We start from the raw sequence: 22,420 nt of genomic DNA, 5'->3' as shown, positions 1-22,420 counted from the left end.
CTTCATTCATTTTTTTAGGCCACCTTGCATTCAAACTATTTCTCCAATAAGCTGTTCAGATATGGGGTCAGACCTGTATATCAGACCTGTGATTTGGGGAGGGGGGGGTTGGTGCTATCCTGGTATTTCAGGGCCTCCGAAACTGATAGGTAGTGAGGAAGTGAAATGAGGAAGTTATGCAAATTCAGGCTTTCAAAGTGAACATTGGATTTCAGACTCCCTGTCACGGAATGCCTGCTCCTTGTTCAACCCCCCCCCGTGCCTGTGTCTTTCCCGTGTCCCCTCACCCTCTCCTCATCTTGTCGCAGCCTTTGAAGATGGGCTGCACAGGATGAGGGGGGTCACCTCACCCCACTGCCCCTCATCACAGGCTGCGTCAGAATGAGAGGGAAGTGACCTCTGTGGCGGACCTCACACCTCTATGGCCATATAGACCGAGAGGAGTGACACCCCGCTGAGGGATTCCGACATGGGGCCACCAACCTGGCTCCGCATGACCCTGGTGAGTGCAGCACAGGGCACAAGAGTTTACCACACCTGCACTCTCCGACAGATAAACGTTGCGCTCTCGAGAGCGTGGCCCCTGTCAAGGGGTGTGCCTCATTGCCCGGCAAACATGGTGCTGGGCCGGCATCCCACGTGGCTTTTAAAAGGCCGGCACAAGATCAGGCTCACTCTCTTCCTCCCGCTGCTGTCCCTGGGGCCACTACAGTCATGGGAGGTCTGGGTGGGGCCCGGGCCTCTGCAGGCATCCCTGCTGTGCACTCTGCATGAGCCCTCTCACCACAGGTCAGACCCCATAACCATGAATCCCTCTGCTGTCACTGGGGCCACCGTGGTCGTGCAAGGTCCAGGTGGGGCCCGGGCCTCTGCAGGCATCCCCGCTGAGTGCTCTGCATGAGCCCCCTCCTCAAAGGTCAGACCCCATGACCATTACTCCCGCTGCTGTTCCTGTCTGCTGCGAGGGCCCCTGCTGCTGATTGCTGGGCCCTGGAGAAGCTTGCCACTGTGAGGGCTGACATCCATTGCTGAGGGTCCCTGGGAAGCCATTCTGTCTGCAGATCGCTGGGCCCCTGGGAAGCCATCCCGTCTGCTGATCGTTGGGCCTCTGGAAAGCCATCCCATCTGCTGATCGTTGGGTCCTTGGGAAGCCGTCCCGCCTGCTGATCGTTGGGCCCCTGGGAAGCCATCCTGCCTGCTGACCGCTTTGTCCCTGGAAGCTGCCTGCTGCTGAGCGTCCGCAAGTTGCCTATCCCTCTGGAAGCCGCTTGCTGTTGAGCACCTGCAAGACGCCTATTGTAAGTGTCCCTAGAAGCCATGAATTGTCCCTGTTGGGTGCACAGACCACCCGTGTCCTGAACTGTCCCTGTTGTGCGCACCGACCAGCCGTGTCCTGAACTGTCCCTGTTGTGCGCACCGACCAGCCGTGTCCTGAACTGTCCCTGTTGTGCGCACCGACCACCGGTGTCCTGAGCTGTCCCTGTTGTGTGCACAGACCACCCGGGTCATGAAATGCCCCTACTACATGCCTAGACTACCCTTTCTTGAACCGCCCCATGGCATGCCCAGAGTATAGCTACCTGTGATGCCCCTGAGTGCTTGAGCCATCACTACCCGTTGCGTCCCCGTGAGCCTGATGTCCCTAGAAAGCTGTGTGGGAGCTATGCTAGGCCAGACTCCACTGATGGAGTCCCGTTGAGTCCCCGTGAGCCCGATGTCCCTAGAAAGCTGGGTGGGAGCTATGCTAGGCCAGACTCCACTGATGGAGTCCCGTTGAGTCCCCGTGAGCCCGATGTCCCTAGAAAGCTGGGTGGGAGCTATGCTAGGCCAGACTCCACAGCTAAAGTCCCATTGGGTCCCCGTGAGCCTGTTGTCCCTAGTACGCTGTGTGGGAGCTGTGTTGAGGCCAGACGCCACAGCCAAGGTCCCGTTGAGTCCCCATGAGCCCGCTTACCGCGGGTGTCCCTACAAGCCGCATATCACGGAGTGCCATGAACTGTCCTGATTGAGTGTCTTTCAGAGTTCAATAAAGCTTTGTGTGTTTCCCATCTTCTTCATGGGTTCTGTCCTGCCTACACTTCCGTTACACTCCTGTATGTAGCTAGGCTCCCAAAATGTCTCTCACATGTGGTACCCCCATACTTGGTAGAAGTAGCAGAATGTGTTTGGGGTGTAATTCCACATTTACCCATGGCTTGTGTGAGCAATATGTCATTAAAGTGACAATTTTGTGTACAAAAAAAACTTGTAGAAAAAAAATAAATTTTTAATGAACTCAACATGCCTCTCAGCAGATAGCTTATGGTGTCTTGTTTCTAAAAAGGGGTCATTTGGGGGTGTCTGTACTGTCCTGGTATTTGGGGGTGTTTGTACTATCCTGGTATTTTAGCACCTCAAGAAATGTGATGGCAGTCAGAAAGTAAAAGCTGTGTAAATTCCAGTATCTATCCCTATCACACAAACCAATTATTATGCAGTTATTGGGATTTTTTTTACCAAAGACATATAGCAAAATACATGTTGGCCTAAATTTATGACAAAATTTGAGTTTATTGGATATTTTTTATAACAGAAATGAAAAAATATTGTTTTTTTTTTCTAAAGATAGAGAAATAGAGTTCCGATTTCCAGAATCCCATGGTTGGGAGTTTGGTTGTATGAGTTTGTTTTTGGAGTAGGTGGTAGAAGGTAGAGAGATGGGAGCTGGAAGGTGTAGAGCTGTTGAAGAGTGTTATGAGGCCCATGGGCTGAGTGTTCTCACACCAGTGCAGGTGAGGTAGCATATGTCTAATTCTGAGGAATTTGTAGAAGTCTTTCTGGTCCAGAAAATAAGTGAGGCTGGGATCCTGAAACGTTCTTATGTAAGTGTTGTTCAGCAGATCTTTGACAGAGCCAATGCCCTTTGTGTACAAGTTTACAGGTGGATATCTTCAGATAGGAGTTCCAAGGTGAGAAGAGAAGACATTGCAGAACTTTTTGCAGTATGTCCAAAGAGGATTACGCCAAAGAGTTCCACATTCATATGATTGGTGTTTTGGTGTCCAGGAATTCTGGTCAATTTCTATCATTGCACCATGGAGAGTATTCTTCCCATCCACACTGCAGTGTAGTATGATGGCTGTAGGATGGAGGATAGGAAGTGTCAGTCTCGGGAGGAGAAATAAAGCACAGCGGATCATAGGTACAGATCTATCGAATTTGGACACAGCTATGCCAGCAGACTAAAAAAGAAAGCAAATGGCATAGTGATCCATCCCGGTTACAGTGTGTTTGTATCTATGATAAATGACAGGCTAAACCCACCTGGAGACTTTCTCCACACCTGGAGTGTGCTGAGTTCTTGGAGAACGTCTACACAGTGTTTCCAGATTGGCTTTATCACCCCAACGAGCTCGCTCCAGTTCATGGATGTCATCATTATGTTTGGAGGATCTCACCAGTCAGGAGCCTTTCCTGTCATCCTACATGTTCCCTTCTGAGGATTGTTCTATCCTTCCAAACAAATGTATGAAATCATGGATGAGTCCTCCTTCTATGTGATCTAGAAGATCTTCAATCACAATGTCTTTATGGATGAAGTGGATGGCCCAGTTTATATATTATTTATTGCTTTACAGCTTTATTCCCTCCAGGATTCATTCTTTATTTATAGAACCATTCAAGGAAGTGTTCTTACTTTGAGAGATCTCCACCACCATTCCTCTGTGACCATTACATCCTTGTCATTTATGTCTAACATCTTCATTATCAGTGGATTGATAGATATTATTATACTTTAAAGAATATTTTTACATTTTCTTTACCAAAAAGATTTGATTTCAGAGGGAATCTGTTTTAATTTGTCTTCTATATGTAATACAATATCTTTGTTAAAGTGTTGGTTCCATAAGAGCTAGAATGATTTGTTCTTCCTTATCTTGTGTTATATTTGAATTTCCCTGGTAGCCGTGTAAGGCAGATATTTTACAGGAATGATTATTCAGGCTCCATTCACACCAACGTGTTTTTTAGTGCTTTTTGCTTTTCTCAGAAACGCACAACAGTCCACTTAACATGGTTTCCTATGGGCCATATTCACATCTAGGCTTTTTTGAGCTGCTGTGTTTTTGGAAAGGGCCCAGGACTTTTTAAAAAGAAAAATGCAGCATATTTTCTACAACAGAGTTCAATGGAGAATCTCTTGAATTGCATGGTTGTACATTTTTGCATTTTTATTCTGCCCAGCAAAAAAAAATTCCACTTAATTCCACTGAAAAAAACGCAAAATGTGCCACAAAGGTATCACAAACGTATCATAGTGCAAGTGTACAATCCAAACGCACATGTTCCTGCATTAAAAATGTCTGTGTGTATAAGTGGGTGCTGCAGCGACCGTCGGCTGGAACCAAACAGAATCAGCAAGGGAGAATGTCACCAGCACACCGAGGATCACCAATATGGGGCCAAAAGATTTAATGAACGATCACATAGTTACAGCAAGGCAATGTTTCAGAGACTCGCATGACTCCTCCGTCACATGCCTGATGAAGGGGTCCTGCGAGACTCCGATACATTGCCTTGCTGTAAGTATGTGATCGTTCATTAAAACGTTTGGCCCCATATTGGTGATCCTCGGTGTGCTGGTGACATTCTCCCTTACAAACATATCAAAAACACATAAAAAACTCAAAATGAACTGCGAAAAGCACTACAAAAAGAACAAAAAGCAAACTACAAAGCTGTGAACAGAGCCTTACAGATGTTTCTTGGGGCTGCAGTTCCTCTGAGCTCCACAAGGTGGGGATCTCACTTCTACCCACACAGGAAGTCTCTATGGAAGACAGACAGGAAGTGTAGTCAGGTACAGACAGGAAGTGATGTCAGGCAGGATGTTCCAGGTGGTTTTGAAGTATAAAAAAGACGTTACCAGAAGTGGCAGCAGAGGAGGTAATAAGATGTTATTTCCTATTTACACCCAGTAACCCCCCATCATGTCCGTCCTCTCCCTCCACAGTCACATCCGTCCTCTCCCTCCACAGTCACGTCCGTCCTCTCCCTCCACAGTCACGTCCGTCCTCTTCCTCCACAGTCACGTCCGTCCTCTTCCTCCACAGTCACGTCCGTCCTCTTCCTCCATAGTCACGTCTGTCCTCTTCCTCCATAGTCACTGTGACATCTTTTATCTCCAGCAGATGATGATACACACATATATAGTGTGGGAACCCAGATGAACCCCTTCAGGGGCAGAACATTCCCCCACTTCCGGGGCCGGAACATTCTCCTCATTGTGGAGATAAATTCTAGTAATATGGTCCTCTAAACAAACAGCACTGACAATAAATAGACAAGACAAGGACCATCCTGACCATACATGGCCTACAAAGGGCAATGATGACACTACACAGGCAGCCAATGGGCAATCATTACACTATGCAGCCAACACAATGATGGAGTGCCGGGGTCAGGAGTATGGAGCATAGAGCCCCTTACATTGCTGCTCAGGAGGAAGGAAACATTCCCCAGCCGGCCATGAAGAATATGTTCCATCATTGGTGTCAGAGGGAGGGAAATACTGAGGGAAGTAGAGGAGCTGAGGGGGTCTCTGAGGAGGTAGTGGGACTAAAGAACTCTGGATCCTCTGAGGGTTTCCTGCATCTGAAGGACTCTGGGATCTCTGAGGTGGAGGAGTAGCTGAAGAACTTTGGGATCCTGTTAGGAAGTAATAGGGCTGAACAACTCTGAGAGGTTAGTGGGGCTGAAGAACTGTGGGGGCCTCTGAGGGGTATTCAGGCTGCAAGGCTCTGAGGTAAGAGGGGGCTTTAGGTCTCATAGGAACTCTTGGTCTCTGATGGTCCTCCCATCCCACCTTCACTTACTTTTCTGACCTCCTTAAAAATCTCCTGCCAGCACGTGTAGGGAGTCTTCACCTCTCCATCTCACTGGTCAACAAATATATTGCAAGATACAAAATAGAACAAAGAAGGACACTTGGTCCTTGGGGAGGTCTGTTTGCATAGCATTAATGCTTAATGGGCGGACAGTCCAATACCTTCCCATACCACAGAATCTGGCAGTGCCCGGTGCTGGAATTCAGAGCCAGAAAAAGCCACTGCCCCTCTGTACAATGTCCTGGAAATTTCAGAATACTTGGCAACTAAGTGAGCAAACTCATCTCCCTGCTGTCCTCCTCCTACCCACACATAGAAGAGATGAGAACTGACTCCTCCCACACAGCTCTCTGCTCGACCAGCACTATCCTCCTGCTATCCCATCCAATCCCTTCTCTTACTGCAGGCAGTGACATCACTCCTGTCAGTCAGCAGCCTGCAGGAGATTTGAGCCTTGCAGCCGGTGTTCTGCCAATTATCCTGATTAACAGGGAACTCCGTCCAAAAGTCATCAAGTTCCCCTTCCTGGACCTCATGACGACCCAACATTGACCTCACAGCACTGCCTCAGAGCAAACTAGTCATAGGAAGGATCAGATTTATCATTCCTTGTCTGCAGATCTAATACTCATCAAAACCAGTTCAGAGACCAAACAAACCCAAAAGAGAAAAGGGGCCCCGGACCTCAAAATTGTAGTAAACACTAAACAGTCCAAACAAAATGTCTTCCCATGGGGGGAGTAGTTCTTCAATGTCCAGCAACCCTCCTATTCCCCCCTCACATCCACATCCTATTATTGTGTGACCAATACCATCCAAATCATTCTTACTTTCATTTCCCAAAGTTATCCGTCTACAAGGAGACCTGTATAGATCACATGATGGCACCAATGAGGATGGAGGAGGACCGGAGTCACATGACTGAGAAGATACTAAACCTCACTCTGGAGATCATCTACCTGCTGACCGGAGAGGTGAGGAGGATTCTGGGAGGTCACATGACATCACTCTTATCTCTATTAATAAAACACAGACCTGACCGGAGAGGGGAGGAGGATTCTGGGAGGTCACATGACATCACTCTTATCTCTATTAATAAAACACAGACCTGACCGGAGAGGTGAGGAGGATTCTGGGAGGTCACATGACATCACACAGACCTGACCGGAGAGGTGAGGAGGATTCTGGGATTCTAACATGATATTCCTATTGGTTCCTCAATACAGAGATTTCCTCTTCTGAAGTCAGGTGATCATATGACCATCACAGTGCCTCCATGTGACTCCCTAAACCCTGAGAGACACAACATGCAGAAGATTCTAGAAGTCACCAAGAAGATGATGGAGCTGCTGACAGGAGAGGTGAGCGGTGCCGGGAATTCTGGGACATTCTCCAGTAACAGACAAGGGATGTGTCTGGATGGTGACTGTATCATTGTGTGTGTCAGGTTCCTATAAGGTGTCAGGGTGTCACTGTCTATTTCTCCATGGAGGAGTGGGAGTATTTAGAAGGACACAAGGATCTCTACAAGGACGTCATGATGGACAATCAGCCGCCCCTCACATCACCGGGTAAGAGGAGACTTTATTGTAAAGGAGAGAGCAGTACGGAGGATCCACCTAGATCCCCCATCATCTGATAAACACATAGAAACAATGGATTCAGTCAGTGTGTGTGTTTCCTACAGATGGATCCAGTCATGGGAACCCACCAGAGAGATGTCCCCGTCCTCTGTATTCCCGGGATTCCACACAGGAAGGTCACACCATCCCACACCATCATCAGGTAGATGAGGAACAATCACTGATAGTATCATTAGGATCTGTACATTATCTGCATTGTTACCATTGATGGCATTTTTATTATATATTCAGAGTGGAAACCTGAGAGATCCTAAAGCTGAGGTTAAAGAAGAGATAAAAGAGGAGGAGGATGAGGATGGGGGGATGGAGGAGTCAGAGCTTCTAGAAGAACACAAAGATCTGTACCAGGACACCATGGTGGAGTCATCCAGCTACAGGAACCCACCAGAGAGATGTCCCCGTCCTCTGTATTCCCAGGATTCCACACAGGAAGGTCACACCATCCCTCACCATCATCAGGTAGATGATGACAATTATTGGTAGTTGTGATTTATACACAGCATGTTTGTTACAATGAATGTTTTAATAAACTCTGCAGCTGATCAACTCCATGACAGCATCCTCCCCCTGTCCTGCCCCGACTTGGCTATGACCGCCTACAACAATGCACTCTCAACAGCTCTTGACTCACTAGCGCCTTTAACCACACGCAACATCAGACCCCGACTGCTCCAGCCCTGGCAGACTGATCACACCAAAACCCTCAAATGACACAGTCGTGCCCTGGAGCGACTATGGCACAAAACCAAATCCCAACAAGCCTTCACCCGCTACAAATCTGCCTTCCACACCTACACCTCCTCCCTCCACGCAGCCAAACAAGCCTACTTCCTGACCCTCATCAAAGCCCTCTCCTCCAATCCTCGCCGACTCTTCTCCACCTTCAACTCTCTACTCTCGCGACCCCCACTTCCACCCAGCACCTCACTCACCGCCCTTGAGATTGCCAATCACTTCAAAAACAAGACTGACACAATTTGCAAGGACATTGCCGCAACTCACACGCCCTCTCAACCTGTCCCCTCTCACACAGCTACCCCCTCATCCCCCCTCCCCCTCAACATAACCTGCAGGGACTTCGTCGCTGCTCAAACTCCCTCCAACCCCATTCCCCCTCACTCAGCTACCCCCTCATCACCCCTCCCCCACGGCCCCACCACTGCTCTGACCTCCACTTACACCCCACCCTACATTCCTCATACTGAAGCCCCCCCAACAATCTGCACCTTTGACCTTACTACCATCGAGGAAGTCTCCAAGATCCTCTCTGATGCCCGCCTCACCACCTGCCCCCTCGACCCTATCCCCTCACAACTCCTACGACCTCCCTCCTCCTCCATCCTACGCTCCCTCACCCACATCTTTAATCTCTCCCTCTCCTCCGGCACTTTCCCCTCCCCTCTGAAACATGCACACATCACCCCCATACTTAAAAAGCCCTCCCTGGACCCCAATGACCCGAACAACCTCAGACCCATCTCCCTGCTCCCATTTACATCCAAACTCCTCGAGCTCCTAGTCTACACCCGCCTATGCTCTCAACTCAATGACAACAACCACCTCGATCCCCTACAATCCGGCTTTCGTCCCCTACACTCCACCGAAACTGCCTTACTCAAACTCTCCAACGACCTGCTAACCGCCAAAGCTAATGGCCACTATTCAGTGCTCCTACTCCTCGACCTCTCCGCGTCCTTCGACACAGTCCACCACCCCCTCCTCCTCAAAAAACTACACTCCCTCGGCCTCAGAGATTCTGCTCTCTCCTGGCTCTCATCCTACCTGTCACAACGCTCTTTCATCGTTACCTATAATGCTACCACCTCCCCCTCTCTGTTGGGGTCCCTCAAGGCTCCGTCCTCGGGCCCCTTCTCTTCTCCATCTATACCTCCTCCCTTGGCCAACTGATACACTCTCACGGCTTCAACTACCACCTCTATGCCGACGACACACAAATCTATCTCTCAACCCCCCACCTCACCCCTCGGTCTCTGCCCGAATCACACACCTGCTGAGCGCCATATCAGACTGGATGTCGCTCTACTTCCTTAAACTGAACCTCTCCAAAACCGAGTTTCTTGTCTTCCCCCCAGCCCGGACACCACTCCCCATTGACTTCTCTATCACATCGAACAATGTCACCATCAATTTTAGTAGAATAGTTATTTGTGAGCCACCAGGAGTTAACTTACTCTATTATTAGTGTTAATTGTGTGCTTAAGTGAATATTAATTAAATATTGGATCGCCAGGCACTAATTACACCCTCTCTAGGTGTATGAAATTAAACTATGAATTCTTATACTGTACCGCGCTCCAATATTATCAACCTTTTGTGATTAACCTTTTTTGGTTGTGTGAATTTCTTAATATGCCACCTATAATCCAATCATTACTTACTTCTATGGTGCTTAAATATACAATTAACATAAATTAATTTATAAATATGAATTAGAAAATTATATGTGATTATAACAAATATTAATAAAAAATTAATGAAAAATTGGAATGTCAATTCTATGTGAATAAAATAATAACAAATTAATAAAACATAAAAAAAAAAAAAAAAAAAAAAAAAAAAGGGAAATGTCAATTATTTTCTTTGAATTTGAGATGGTGTTGTTATTCAATTTAGTTAATGTGATAAGTCTGTGTTGGCAGCTTGAACCTCTCCCTCGTCTCCTCTCTTTGTGCTTTCTTCACTGGCTGCTTTGTTTATTCCTCCATATACGGAACATGCAGAGAAGGGAAAAGAAACATAGTGTCTTATCCGGGATATAAGTGATTTATTGCTCTTTGATCTCCCACTCACATTGTGTAAATGTAAATAACGCTTTGAATACAATGTAACAAGATCCTGCTTCAGACAGCCTGGCTGATGTGTTTGCTTGCAGTAAATATACTCGCCGTTCCTCTGTGGATGCGTGATAACGTCACCGCCCCTCCCCTACGCGTTACGCTACAGGGACTCGTAGCTTCCTCTGGGGGATGTGGATTTGCATTCCATCATTCACAGAGGCTATTTATATCCTGCCGGCTCCATTTTTGCTGTGATTTGTTAACTATTCGTTACCTCTCCATGACTTTGGAGTTCAGACTATATCTCAATATTATTCATTGTATATATACAAAGTGCGCATCATCATCCTTCGGCTGTATACTTAATGCTTACATCCACACCCCTCACAATCTGGATTACAATCTTATATTTGATCATCTTTCCACAAAGTTTATTAATATCTAAAATTTAACTTAAACATATTATTTACCATACTTTATTGATTCAGACTTTTAATTCTTAAAAATATATATATATACCCTACACTCAATTTAAATTTAATATGAAATAAATTTAAATAAATAAAATTACATATATCTATATAAAAAATCAATAATAATGGAGAGTATACAATTTATTAAAAAATTTTTTTTCAAAATAAACAAAATTAAAATGTATACAATAAAATAAAAATAAATATTATATAGAAATAATGCAAAAAAAAAAAAAAAAAAAAAAAAAAAAAAAAAAAATTATAATAAAAAATAATAATTAATAAAAATTACAATAAAAAAATTGAATTAAAAAAAAAAAAAAAAAAAAAAAAAAAAAAAAAAATTATAATAAAATATAATAAATAATAATTAATAAAAATTACAATAATAAAAAAAAAAAAAAAAAAAAAAAAAAAAAAAAAATTACAATAATAAAAAAAAAAAAAAAAAAAAAAATTTAAAATGTTTATCTAAAATTCTTTAAGTTTAATATTATGCGGACTAAACTTACATACTACTTTGAAATGCTTGTGTATGCTATTGTATGCTTAATCATTAATCCTTCTATTTTCCCCTTTATTATGTTCTATATTTAATAATCGCTCAAGAAACAGGCTAAATCAAATTCCTTGTTTAATCCCAAAGGATGCAAGGAATTCATTAGATATATCCACTGGGATTCTTTCTTACTTATTTCTCTAATGAGATTGTCTCCTCTCCAGTGTGCCTTATGCTTCTCTATTCCCCAAAATTCTAGGCCTTCTGTTTTTTGTTCATGGTATAGTTTGAAATGTAATGATACATTATGGTATTTATAACCTTTTGCAATGTTCCGAACATGCTCCTTTATTCTCTCTTTTAGCCTGCGTTTTGTTCTTCCTATATAAATTTTATTGCACGGACATTTCAATGCATATACTACCCCCTTGGTGTCACATGATATGAATTGTTTTATCTTAAATGTTTTACCACTTATCAAATTAGTGAAATGCATTCTTTTTCTGGGGTTATTTTTTGTTCTGATACAACTATAACATCTTCCACACTTATAAAATCCAATTTCCTGAAAAAAAGTAAGTGTATTTTGTTTAGGTGGATTTAATACGTTCTTCACTATCTTGTCTCTGATATTGGGGGCTTTTTTATAAATAAATCTTGGATTTTCAGGGATACTATCTTTTAAATCTTTATCTAGCTTTAATATGTCCCAATGTTTATTTATTATTCTTTGCACATCTTTATATTGCTTATTGTACGGCATTATAATAGTCATAACATTGTCCATACTATTGTTATTCTGACTTTTTGTTAGTAATTTGTTTCTATCTAGTACTCCTACCCTTTCTCTTTCTTCTACTATATATTCTTTTTTGTACCCTTTATTAATAAATCTCTTTATAAGGATGTCACTCTGTTCCTGGTAATCAATATCATGTGTACAATTTCGTCTCAGTCTCATAAACTGCCCTCTGGGTATGTTCTTTATCCATGCTTTATGATGGCAACTATGGGTGGGTATATATGAATTTCTGTCTGTATTTTTAAAGTAATTTTTTGTAGAGATTTTTAATCCCTCTTTCACTAGCCATATATCCAAAAAATTAATGGTTTTATCGCTGCTATTCCAGCTAAGTGATATATTATGATTATTATTATTTAATTCCTTATAGAATTGCGCTAGTGACGTTTCATTACCTTTCCATACTAGAATTATGTCATCTATATATCTATAGTATGCTATGAGTTCTTGTTTGTGATTATTGAATATTGTATCCTCCTCCCATTGTGCCATATATAAATTTGCTATGCTGGGGGCAAAACGTGCCCCCATCGCTACTCCCTTGGTTTGCAGGTAATACTTATTGTTATACCAGAAGAAGTTATGTTTGAGACAGAATATTAGGCACTTAATAAGGTATTTTTTCTGCTTTTTATTCAAATCAGAATACTTTTCTAATGCCCACTTTGCTGCTTCAATAGCCCCATCATGGTCTATATTTGTGTACAATGAGGTGACATCCGCTGTACTTAATATGCTATCATCAGTGAGTGTTAGATTTTGCATTAATTGAATTATATGCCTGGTATCTTTCAGGTATGCCTTCGTTTGTACCACTAATGGTTGTAAATATTGATCTATATATTCTCCCATCCTTGCCGTTAAAGAATCTATCCCATTTATTATAGGTCTAATTGGGGGATTCACGGGATTTTTATGGATCTTAGGTACTGAGTATATTACGGGTAGTTTGCATACTGTTGGTACTAAATACTTAGTTTCTTTTTCATTCAATATGTGCTTTTTATTACCATAATTTACTATCTTTATTAGCTCTTTTTTATACTCTTTATTTGGATTATTCTTAAGTTCTTGATATGTGCTCTCATCTTTTAACATATCCTCCATAGATTGTTCATAAAATGTTTTGGACAGTATGACTATACCTCCCCCCTTATCTGCCGGCCTAATAACTATGTTTTTTCTCTCCTTAAGGCTTTTAATTCCTCTCTCAAGGTTATAGTTGTATTTGTGCTTCTGTATGTTCAATTGCTCTAAATCTTTTGTTACTAGTTTTTTGAATGTTGTTATATATGTGTTATCGCTAGATTTGGGATTGAAAACTGATTTGTTTTTAAGATCGCTATGTTGATACTTTGATATTTTGGCCTCTTGATTATATTCTATCGGATTTTGAGCATAATATTTTTTAATGTTTAATTTTCTTATAAATTTCTGTAAGCTTATGTACATTTCAAATTTGTTCAATCCTTTATTAGGAGCATACTTCAAGCCCTGATCTAATGCGTATATTTCTTCTTGTTTTAAGGGTGTTCCACTTAGATTAAAGATGCCTTCCCCTTTTAATCTCTCCTTCTCTTTTTGTTTGTGTTTTCTTCCTCCTCTATTTCCCCTCTTTCTACAGTGTTTTGATTTGCTTCTGCTAGATTTTGATTCCACTCTAAAAAAGGGTTAGGTAAAGGCGTGTATGATTCCTCTGATTCTAATGGGGAATACCTATTTTGTGTAGGAACTTTGAATAATTGTGGTGTATTTCTTATCTGGTTATTATTTACATATTCTGATGTATATGTGTTTGTGTTGTCATTTCTGTATTCACTTCTGTAATTTGGCCCATAATTTCTACCTTGATAGTAATAATTTTGGCCTTGGTGGTAGTAATTTTGGTGCCCTCTGTGATTATAACCTCTATTTCTATTTCTGTAGTATGGTCTACCTCTTGGCTGTTGATATGAAAAGCCCCCAATATCAGAGACAAGATAGTGAAGAACGTATTAAATCCACCTAAACAAAATACACTTACTTTTTTTCAGGAAATTGGATTTTATAAGTGTGGAAGATGTTATAGTTGTATCAGAACAAAAAATAACCCCAGAAAAAGAATGCATTTCACTAATTTGATAAGTGGTAAAACATTTAAGATAAAACAATTCATATCATGTGACACCAAGGGGGTAGTATATGCATTGAAATGTCCGTGCAATAAAATTTATATAGGAAGAACAAAACGCAGGCTAAAAGAGAGAATAAAGGAGCATGTTCGGAACATTGCAAAAGGTTATAAATACCATAATGTATCATTACATTTCAAACTATACCATGAACAAAAAACAGAAGGCCTAGAATTTTGGGGAATAGAGAAGCATAAGGCACACTGGAGAGGAGACAATCTCATTAGAGAAATAAGTAAGAAAGAATCCCAGTGGATATATCTAATGAATTCCTTGCATCCTTTGGGATTAAACAAGGAATTTGATTTAGCCTGTTTCTTGAGCGATTATTAAATATAGAACATAATAAAGGGGAAAATAGAAGGATTAATGATTAAGCATACAATAGCATACACAAGCATTTCAAAGTAGTATGTAAGTTTAGTCCGCATAATATTAAACTTAAAGAATTTTAGATAAACATTTTAAATTTTTTTTTTTTTTTTTTTTTATTATTGTAATTTTTTTTTTTTTTTTTTTTTTTTTTTTTTTTTTATTATTGTAATTTTTATTAATTATTATTTATTATATTTTATTATAATTTTTTTTTTTTTTTTTTTTTTTTTTTTTTTTTTTTAATTCAATTTTTTTATTGTAATTTTTATTAATTATTATTTTTTATTTTTTATTATAATTTTTTTTTTTTTTTTTTTTTTTTTTTTTTTTGCATTATTTCTATATAATATTTATTTTTATTTTATTGTATACATTTTAATTTTGTTTATTTTGAAAAAAATTTTTTTAATAAATTGTATACTCTCCATTATTATTGATTTTTTATATAGATATATGTAATTTTATTTATTTAAATTTATTTCATATTAAATTTAAATTGAGTGTAGGGTATATATATATATTTTTAAGAATTAAAAGTCTGAATCAATAAAGTATGGTAAATAATATGTTTAAGTTAAATTTTAGATATTAATAAACTTTGTGGAAAGATGATCAAATATAAGATTGTAATCCAGATTGTGAGGGGTGTGGATGTAAGCATTAAGTATACAGCCGAAGGATGATGATGCGCACTTTGTATATATACAATGAATAATATTGAGATATAGTCTGAACTCCAAAGTCATGGAGAGGTAACGAATAGTTAACAAATCACAGCAAAAATGGAGCCGGCAGGATATAAATAGCCTCTGTGAATGATGGAATGCAAATCCACATCCCCCAGAGGAAGCTAAGAGTCCCTGTAGCGTAACGCGTAGGGGAGGGGCGGTGACGTTATCACGCATCCACAGAGGAACGGCGAGTATATTTACTGCAAGCAAACACATCAGCCAGGCTGTCTGAAGCAGGATCTTGTTACATTGTATTCAAAGCGTTATTTACATTTACACAATGTGAGTGGGAGATCAAAGAGCAATAAATCACTTATATCCCGGATAAGACACTATGTTTCTTTTCCCTTCTCTGCATGTTCCGTATATGGAGGAATAAACAAAGCAGCCAGTGAAGAAAGCACAAAGAGAGGAGACGAGGGAGAGGTTCAAGCTGCCAACACAGACTTATCACATTAACTAAATTGAATAACAACACCATCTCAAATTCAAAGAAAATAATTGACATTTCCCTTTTTTTTTTTTTTTTTTTTTTTTTTTTTTATGTTTTATTAATTTGTTATTATTTTATTCACATAGAATTGACATTCCAATTTTTCATTAATTTTTTATTAATATTTGTTATAATCACATATAATTTTCTAATTCATATTTATAAATTAATTTATGTTAATTGTATATTTAAGCACCATAGAAGTAAGTAATGATTGGATTATAGGTGGCATATTAAGAAATTCACACAACCAAAAAAGGTTAATCACAAAAGGTTGATAATATTGGAGCGCGGTACAGTATAAGAATTCATAGTTTAATGTCACCATCAAACCCGCCCCGCAGGCCAGAGTACTTGGTGTCATTCTGGACTCCAACCTATCCTTCCAGCCCCAAGTCCAATCTTAAACAAACTCGTGCAGACTCCGCCTCCGCAACATGCAGACTCCGCCTCCGCAACATCCCCAAAATATGCACGTTCCTAACCCCTGAAAACACTAAACAGCTCATCCACTCCCTCATCATATCACGACTCGACTACTGCAACTCCCTCCTCACTGGCCTGCCTCACCACTGGCTATCCCCGCTTCAGTCCTTCTTGAATACGGCTGCCAGACTCATTCACCTTTCCAACCGCTCCATCTCTGCCACCCCCCTCTGCCAATCCCTCCACTGGCCTCCACCCCCCTCTGCCAATCCCTCCACTGGCTTCTGATTGTGCAACGGATCAAATTCAAAATCCTAACACTGACGTACAAAGCTGTCCACCATACTGCCCCAAACTACATCACTGACCTAATATCCAAGTACCACCCAACACGCACACTCCGCTCCTCACAAGATCTCCTTCTCTCTAGTTCCCTGGTCTCCTCCTCCCATGCCCGCCTCCAGGACTTCTCCAGGGTGTCACCCATCCTCTGGAACTCCCTGCCCCAACCCATCAGATTATCACCTACTCTCCTCTCCTTTAGGCGCACCCTGAAAACCCATCTCTTCAGGGAAGCCTACCTCACCCCCTGCTAACTTGCTAACCTCCTCCACTCTTCCTACCACTCCATCCCCCACAGCTATCTCCTCCTGTGCCACCATCCCCTCCCTCCTAGATTGTAAGCTGGAAAGAGCAGGGCCCTCAATCCCCTCATGTATCACATTGTATTGGTATTGTTCTGTCACATGTTCTGTCCCCTTTGTAATGTACAGCGCTGAGCGAACTATTGGCGCTTTATAAATACTGTATAATAATAATAATAATATCTTTCAGAGTGGAATCCTCGGGGATGATAATATTGATGTTAAAGAAGAGTATAAAGAGGAGGATGAGGAGTATGGAGTGATGGAGGAGTTTTCAGAAGGACACAAGGATATGATGGAGCCACCTAATACCAGGAACCCACCAGAGAGATGTCCCCGTCCTCTGTATTCCTGGGATTCCACACAGGAAGGTCACACCATCCCTCACTATTGCAAGGTTGGTGGGATGGAGAATCTAGAACATGGACTTGAGGAGAAAATATGTGGATTTTTCATATAAGCTTATATATTTTTGTAAAATTTCTCATTTTCTTGATTTAGAGTGGAGATCCAATCGACATAGAATTTGAGGTGAAAGCAGAAGATGAAGAGGCGTATGTGAGGGATGATCAGCAGTCTATGGAGGAGGATGGAATAACGGGGACATTTATAGAGGAGGACACTCCTACAGAGATCAGCACAGGTGGGTCATGAACACTAAATCCATTCCTCCACCCATACTGCTCACTGATTGGTCCAGAGTAGGGCGGGGACTGGGTGATATCAGCCTGTAATCCCCTGGTCACTTTCCTGAGCTGTGTTCCCCGTCCTGTATTCCTGGATTTCTCTCGGATAATCTTCCTTCTCTGTGCTGCAGACACAATTTATGTCTCTAGACTGGATTTATGGAGGTTCTGGGGTTCAGGTGGCAGCAAAATGTTCATTTCACCATAAGTGTTCCTAGACCTAGGCACCTGTGGTGTGTGTCTTGGGTGTCCTTCCTCATGTCCAGATCTATTAGGATCTCTGACAGAACAATTCTCCCAGGGTTCCTTGCTCTGTTATCTGCTGGCTGTGCCGGGTGGAGGGATATGTCTGTAGTGTCTCAGACCCAAGTCACTGAGTGCAGTCTCAGGAGATGGGAGGCAGCGGTGTGGGATCTCTGCAACTTGTCTACAGTAAACATTTAATCTTCCACTGATTACTGAATATGAATATTATGAGCCCTGACCCCTGCACTATATACTCTATGATGTACATTACATCCTCCTGACCCCTGCACTATATACTCTATGTTGTACATTACATACCAATGACCCCTGCACTATATACTCTATGTTGTACATTACATACTCCTGACCCCTGCACTATATACTCTATGTTGTACATTACATACTCCTGACCCCTGCACTATATACTCTATGTTGTACATTACATACTCCTGACCCCTGCATTATATACTCCGTGTTGTACATTACATACTCCTGACCCCTGCACTATATACTCTATGTTGTACATTACATACTCCTGACCCCTGCACTATATACTCTATGTTGTACATTACATACTCCTGACTTCTGCTCTCCCCCTCCCCCCACTGCTATATATACACATAATATGGATTCTCTTTTGTTACACCCATTTCCTCCCAGCTGGACATTTTATATCGGATGATGTGATTGGAGCACAGACTTTTACATGGTGATAATAATGTGATAACATCCTCCAACTTTGGACCCTTAACCTCCCTGGCGGTATTCCCGAGTGTAGCTCGGGGTAACATTTCAGTACCAAAAGCGGTAACCCCGAGCTACACTCGGGCTTACTCTGCGGCGCTGCTCCGGCATGTGTTCTTCACTTACCTTACCCTGCGCTCCCACGATGTGTCCCCTGCAGCGTCCCCGGCCATCTCCTCCGGCCGATGCCGGCATCCGGCTTCTGTGTCCTGTCCCTGTGACGTCGGGACGTACGGGCGCCGCCGGCGGCGGGAAATTTAAAAATTTTAAAAAATGTCATTTTTTTTTTTTTACATTTTACATAGTAAAACATTGCTGTCTCAACCAATTTCACATACATCTTGTCCCGAGTGCTTTGTCCTGCACCCTGCCTGCATTTTGTCTGTTCTTTCTGCCTGGAAACTGAGAAACGTCCATGGCGTCCAAAAAGTGTCCCTTTAGGTCAAAAGCGGTTTAGATCAACTAGAGAACAGCGATAGTAAATCAGAACCACTTGCAGAATTGAGTGATAATGATTCGTGGGGGAAATTCCTCATCAGACACTGAAAACGATTCTGCGACTGAGCTCAGCGATGTGCGAACTTGGCGCTATATTTCACATTTCAGTGTTTTTGGTTTGATTATATTATTGAATTAAATTTTTTATTATTTTTATATTATTTTTATGATTATTTATTAAATTATAATTTATGATTTTGTGTTTCAAATTTTATCATACCCGGGATGTTTACTAGACTCTTGTTCGGACAGATTTCAGTGAGTTTTTCCTAAAAATTAGAGCCTACAATAAAAAAAATACATATTTCCATGCAAAAAAATGTACCGCTTTCAGCACCAAAAATCTGAAATAATCATACCGCCAGGGAGGTTAAACAGAAAGTGATAATGAGGGAGGAGTCAATACCCCAATGATGGTGGTCTTCAGGATCAGTCCAGTCTTCATCTTGGTTGTTCTCCCCCCATCCTCACTCTCTGACCTCTGGTGGGGCTCAGCCCCGCTGTTCTTCATGACTAAATCATGGACTAAATAATGAAGTGCAGTACTTCTTGTGTTGGGAAGATGGTGATGAGTGATAGAGGGGGTGGGGACCCTCGTCCTATAATCCCCTCATCACTGTCCCTCCTATAAAAGACAGTTCTGGTTGTTTCCTCACTCTCTGACTAAGGTCCATGAATAAAGAAATGACCTGGTAGGAGATCAGAGGAGCCATTTCCTAGTTCCCTTGAGGGTGGAATTGTAAGCTCCTCAGAGACCAAGCTGCCTGATGTGGGCGGAGTCCTGGTTTGGGGGAACCAATCAGCTCCTGTCTAGTAATCCTCTTTGTCTTTGTATTTTAGTCCATGGCCGGGAGATGAGGAAAACCTCCGAGGATTGTCTCACTTTGTCTCCAGACTGGAAAGTAGAAGATGAGGACATCACACAGTATAGTCCAGGAGAAAACCCGGCTCCCTCCAATGTCCATCCGGCACCACCCAGTGTAGATGGACCATCGGATTCCTCGTATCCTGAGGAACCTCAGACTGTGCAGGATCGGGCCGGCCTTCCAACAGGGAAGAGCCTCTCCTGTACTGAGTGCGGGAAGTGGTTCTATTATAAATCTCATCTTAATTTGCATATAAGATCTCACACGGGGCAGAAGCCGTATTTCTGTCCAGAGTGCGGGAAATGTTTCCATTATAAATACAATCTTAAAGTTCATAAAAGATGTCACACGGGGGAGAAGCCATATTGCTGTTCTGAGTGCGGGAAATGCTTTTCACAGAAGTCACATCTTTACACACATCAGAGATCTCACACAGGGGAGAAGCCATATTCCTGTCCTGAGTGTGGGAAATGTTTTGGATTAAAATCACATCTTGTCACACATGAAAGGCTTCACACAGGGGAAGTAATTTATTCCTGTCATGTGTGTGGAAAATGTTTTACACAGAAGTTTAATCTTTACAAACATCAGAGATCTCACACAGGGGAAAAGCCATATGCCTGTCCTGATTGCGGGAAATGTTTTTCACAGACGTCCATTCTTTCTAAACATCAGAGATCTCACACAGGGGAGAAGCCATATTCCTGTCCTGAGTGTGGGAAATGTTTTTCACAGAAGTACCATTTTTCTAGACATCAGAGATCTCATACGGGCGAGAAGCCATATTCCTGTTCTGAGTGTGGGAAATGTTTTTCAAGGAACTTCAATCTTTCCATTCATCAGAGAACTCACAAAGGGAAGAAACCACTTTCCTGTCCTGAGTGAGGGAAATGTTCCTCACTGAAGTTCTGTCTTCCTGTACATCTGGGGTCACAGACAACCCTGGAGGTGTATTAGTGCCTTGAGTGCGGGAAATGTCTTCTAGATGAATGTTGCTGGACATCCCAGCTCTCATGTGGGGAAGAAGCACACCCTGATATACACCTCAGATATACTCCATGGCTGATCTTCATCATGGAAGAAACAGTCCATAAGGAGATCAGAGGTCCCCAAAGACATAGATGAAGTGTGGGACCGGGTCGGTCATTGATGGCAGGAGAAGTTTTCAATGTATTTTCCATCAATGGAAGACATTCTAGCAGTTCAGATGTGATCCTAATAACATTGGTTCCCCCATTCACACAGGAGGAATGGACATGAACTCTCACTGAGGGAATTGCTATACAAACATTCTATGAATAGACCCCCAAATGTCAGGAGACGTTTCTATAAAGACGGGAAGTATGGAGCAGAGAAATGAAGAGACCTCCCAGCAATGTTATTACCAGGCTGCAGCTAGGGGGAGCTCTAATGTCACCCCAGCAGAGGGATCCCATCTAGCCCACATTAACCCTCTCACTGCCAGAGCTGTTTCTGCATGATTTTGCACACATGGGAAAATGCAGATTTTGGTCCTGAAGATGAGATAAACCCCCAAACATCTATTCTGTGACATCAGAGGCCCTGGAGAATAAAATGGTGGTGATTGTTAAGGTGTTCCCCGTACACAGATTCCCCTTCATATCCGCCTTTATTTCCTCCTTTCCCCCATTTTCTATGTTGGGATCTTTTCTACAATACTTTGTTATAATAATGGAACACGTTGTGTATTGTATTGTACACCAATAATAATGACTCCGCCCCCACATTCCAGACAAGGGATCTTCCTGACCAATCGGATTCCTTCCTTTACTATTTCCTGATTTTTATGCTTCAATCTTGTTAAATGTAAAATTATAATAAAACATTTATTGAACAAAAACTATTGTGTGTGTCGGTGCAATGACGGCAAACTTCAATATAGAACATTGCTCCTCGGTGACACCTCACACCCTTCAATAACGGCGCAGAGTGCGGGGGTCAGCAGTATATCATATACAGCCCACCATACAGAGTGCAGAGGGGGGCTGTAGTGTGCCCCCCCTCCTGATCCATACCAGACCACATGTCCACAACATGGGGGTCACCTTACCAGGGGGGATTCCCCCAGGTATAGCACCTTGGCTGGTGGCTGCGGGGATCTGTGGGTGGGGGTCATATTGGATTCTGGAACCCCCTTTAATAACAAGGGGCCCCCATATACCGTCCCCCCATGTGAATGAGTATGGGGTATATAGTACCCGACAATAGCACCAGCCCAATGACAGCTCCCTAAACTGTCATCATCTACATAAGTGAAGGGACAGGGATGGTGGGACCTCATTACCCAAATGTGACCAGTGACCATATTTGGTCAGTGATGTCACTGCTATCCCCGCCCCCTTCCTTACATGGCAGGGATTCCCAATGACATCACTGATTCCTGGGGGTGTGGCCGCTGTACCCATCCATGTCTTCCTCAGGCACCAGTGACAGCGGG

The 22,420-nt window shown here is 42.3% G+C and overlaps 2 protein-coding genes across 2 annotated transcripts; both read left to right on the top strand.

The window, feature by feature from the left end:
* Positions 1-2,783: 2,783 nt before the first annotated feature.
* LOC149450125 (uncharacterized) lies at positions 2,784-17,773 on the top strand. Its single transcript, XM_089692356.1, has 3 exons — positions 2,784-2,948; positions 17,113-17,319; positions 17,424-17,773. The coding sequence occupies exons 1-3, from the start codon at positions 2,784-2,786 to the stop codon at positions 17,574-17,576; spliced, it is 525 nt and encodes a 174-aa protein (XP_089548482.1). The 3' UTR covers positions 17,577-17,773.
* Positions 17,774-19,950: 2,177 nt separating this feature from the next.
* Positions 19,951-21,733, top strand: LOC149450124 (uncharacterized). Its single transcript, XM_089692355.1, has one exon. The coding sequence runs from the start codon at positions 19,951-19,953 to the stop codon at positions 20,845-20,847; it is 897 nt and encodes a 298-aa protein (XP_089548481.1). The 3' UTR covers positions 20,848-21,733.
* Positions 21,734-22,420: the final 687 nt, after the last annotated feature.

The sequence above is a fragment of the Staurois parvus genome, unplaced genomic scaffold, assembly GCF_062004578.1.
Source record: "Staurois parvus isolate SC_StPar_1 unplaced genomic scaffold, SC_StPar_1.0 ptg000582l, whole genome shotgun sequence".
In the NCBI taxonomy this organism is placed as follows: Eukaryota; Metazoa; Chordata; class Amphibia; order Anura; family Ranidae; genus Staurois; species Staurois parvus.
The sequence above is the reverse complement of the archived record's forward strand: the minus strand, read 5'-3'. Positions and strand labels throughout refer to the sequence as shown.

Bases quoted from the DNA above. Each gene is read 5' to 3' on its own strand.
- LOC149450125 (XM_089692356.1), top strand. From the start codon at position 2,784: ATGTCTAATTCTGAGGAATTTGTAGAAGTCTTTCTGGTCCAGAAAATA. The intron at 2,949-17,112 runs GTGAGAAGAGAA...AATATCTTTCAG, and splicing joins CTTCAGATAGGAGTTCCAAG to AGTGGAATCCTCGGGGATGA. The intron at 17,320-17,423 runs GTTGGTGGGATG...TTCTTGATTTAG, and splicing joins CCATCCCTCACTATTGCAAG to AGTGGAGATCCAATCGACAT.
- LOC149450124 (XM_089692355.1), top strand. From the start codon at position 19,951: ATGAGGAAAACCTCCGAGGATTGTCTCACTTTGTCTCCAGACTGGAAA.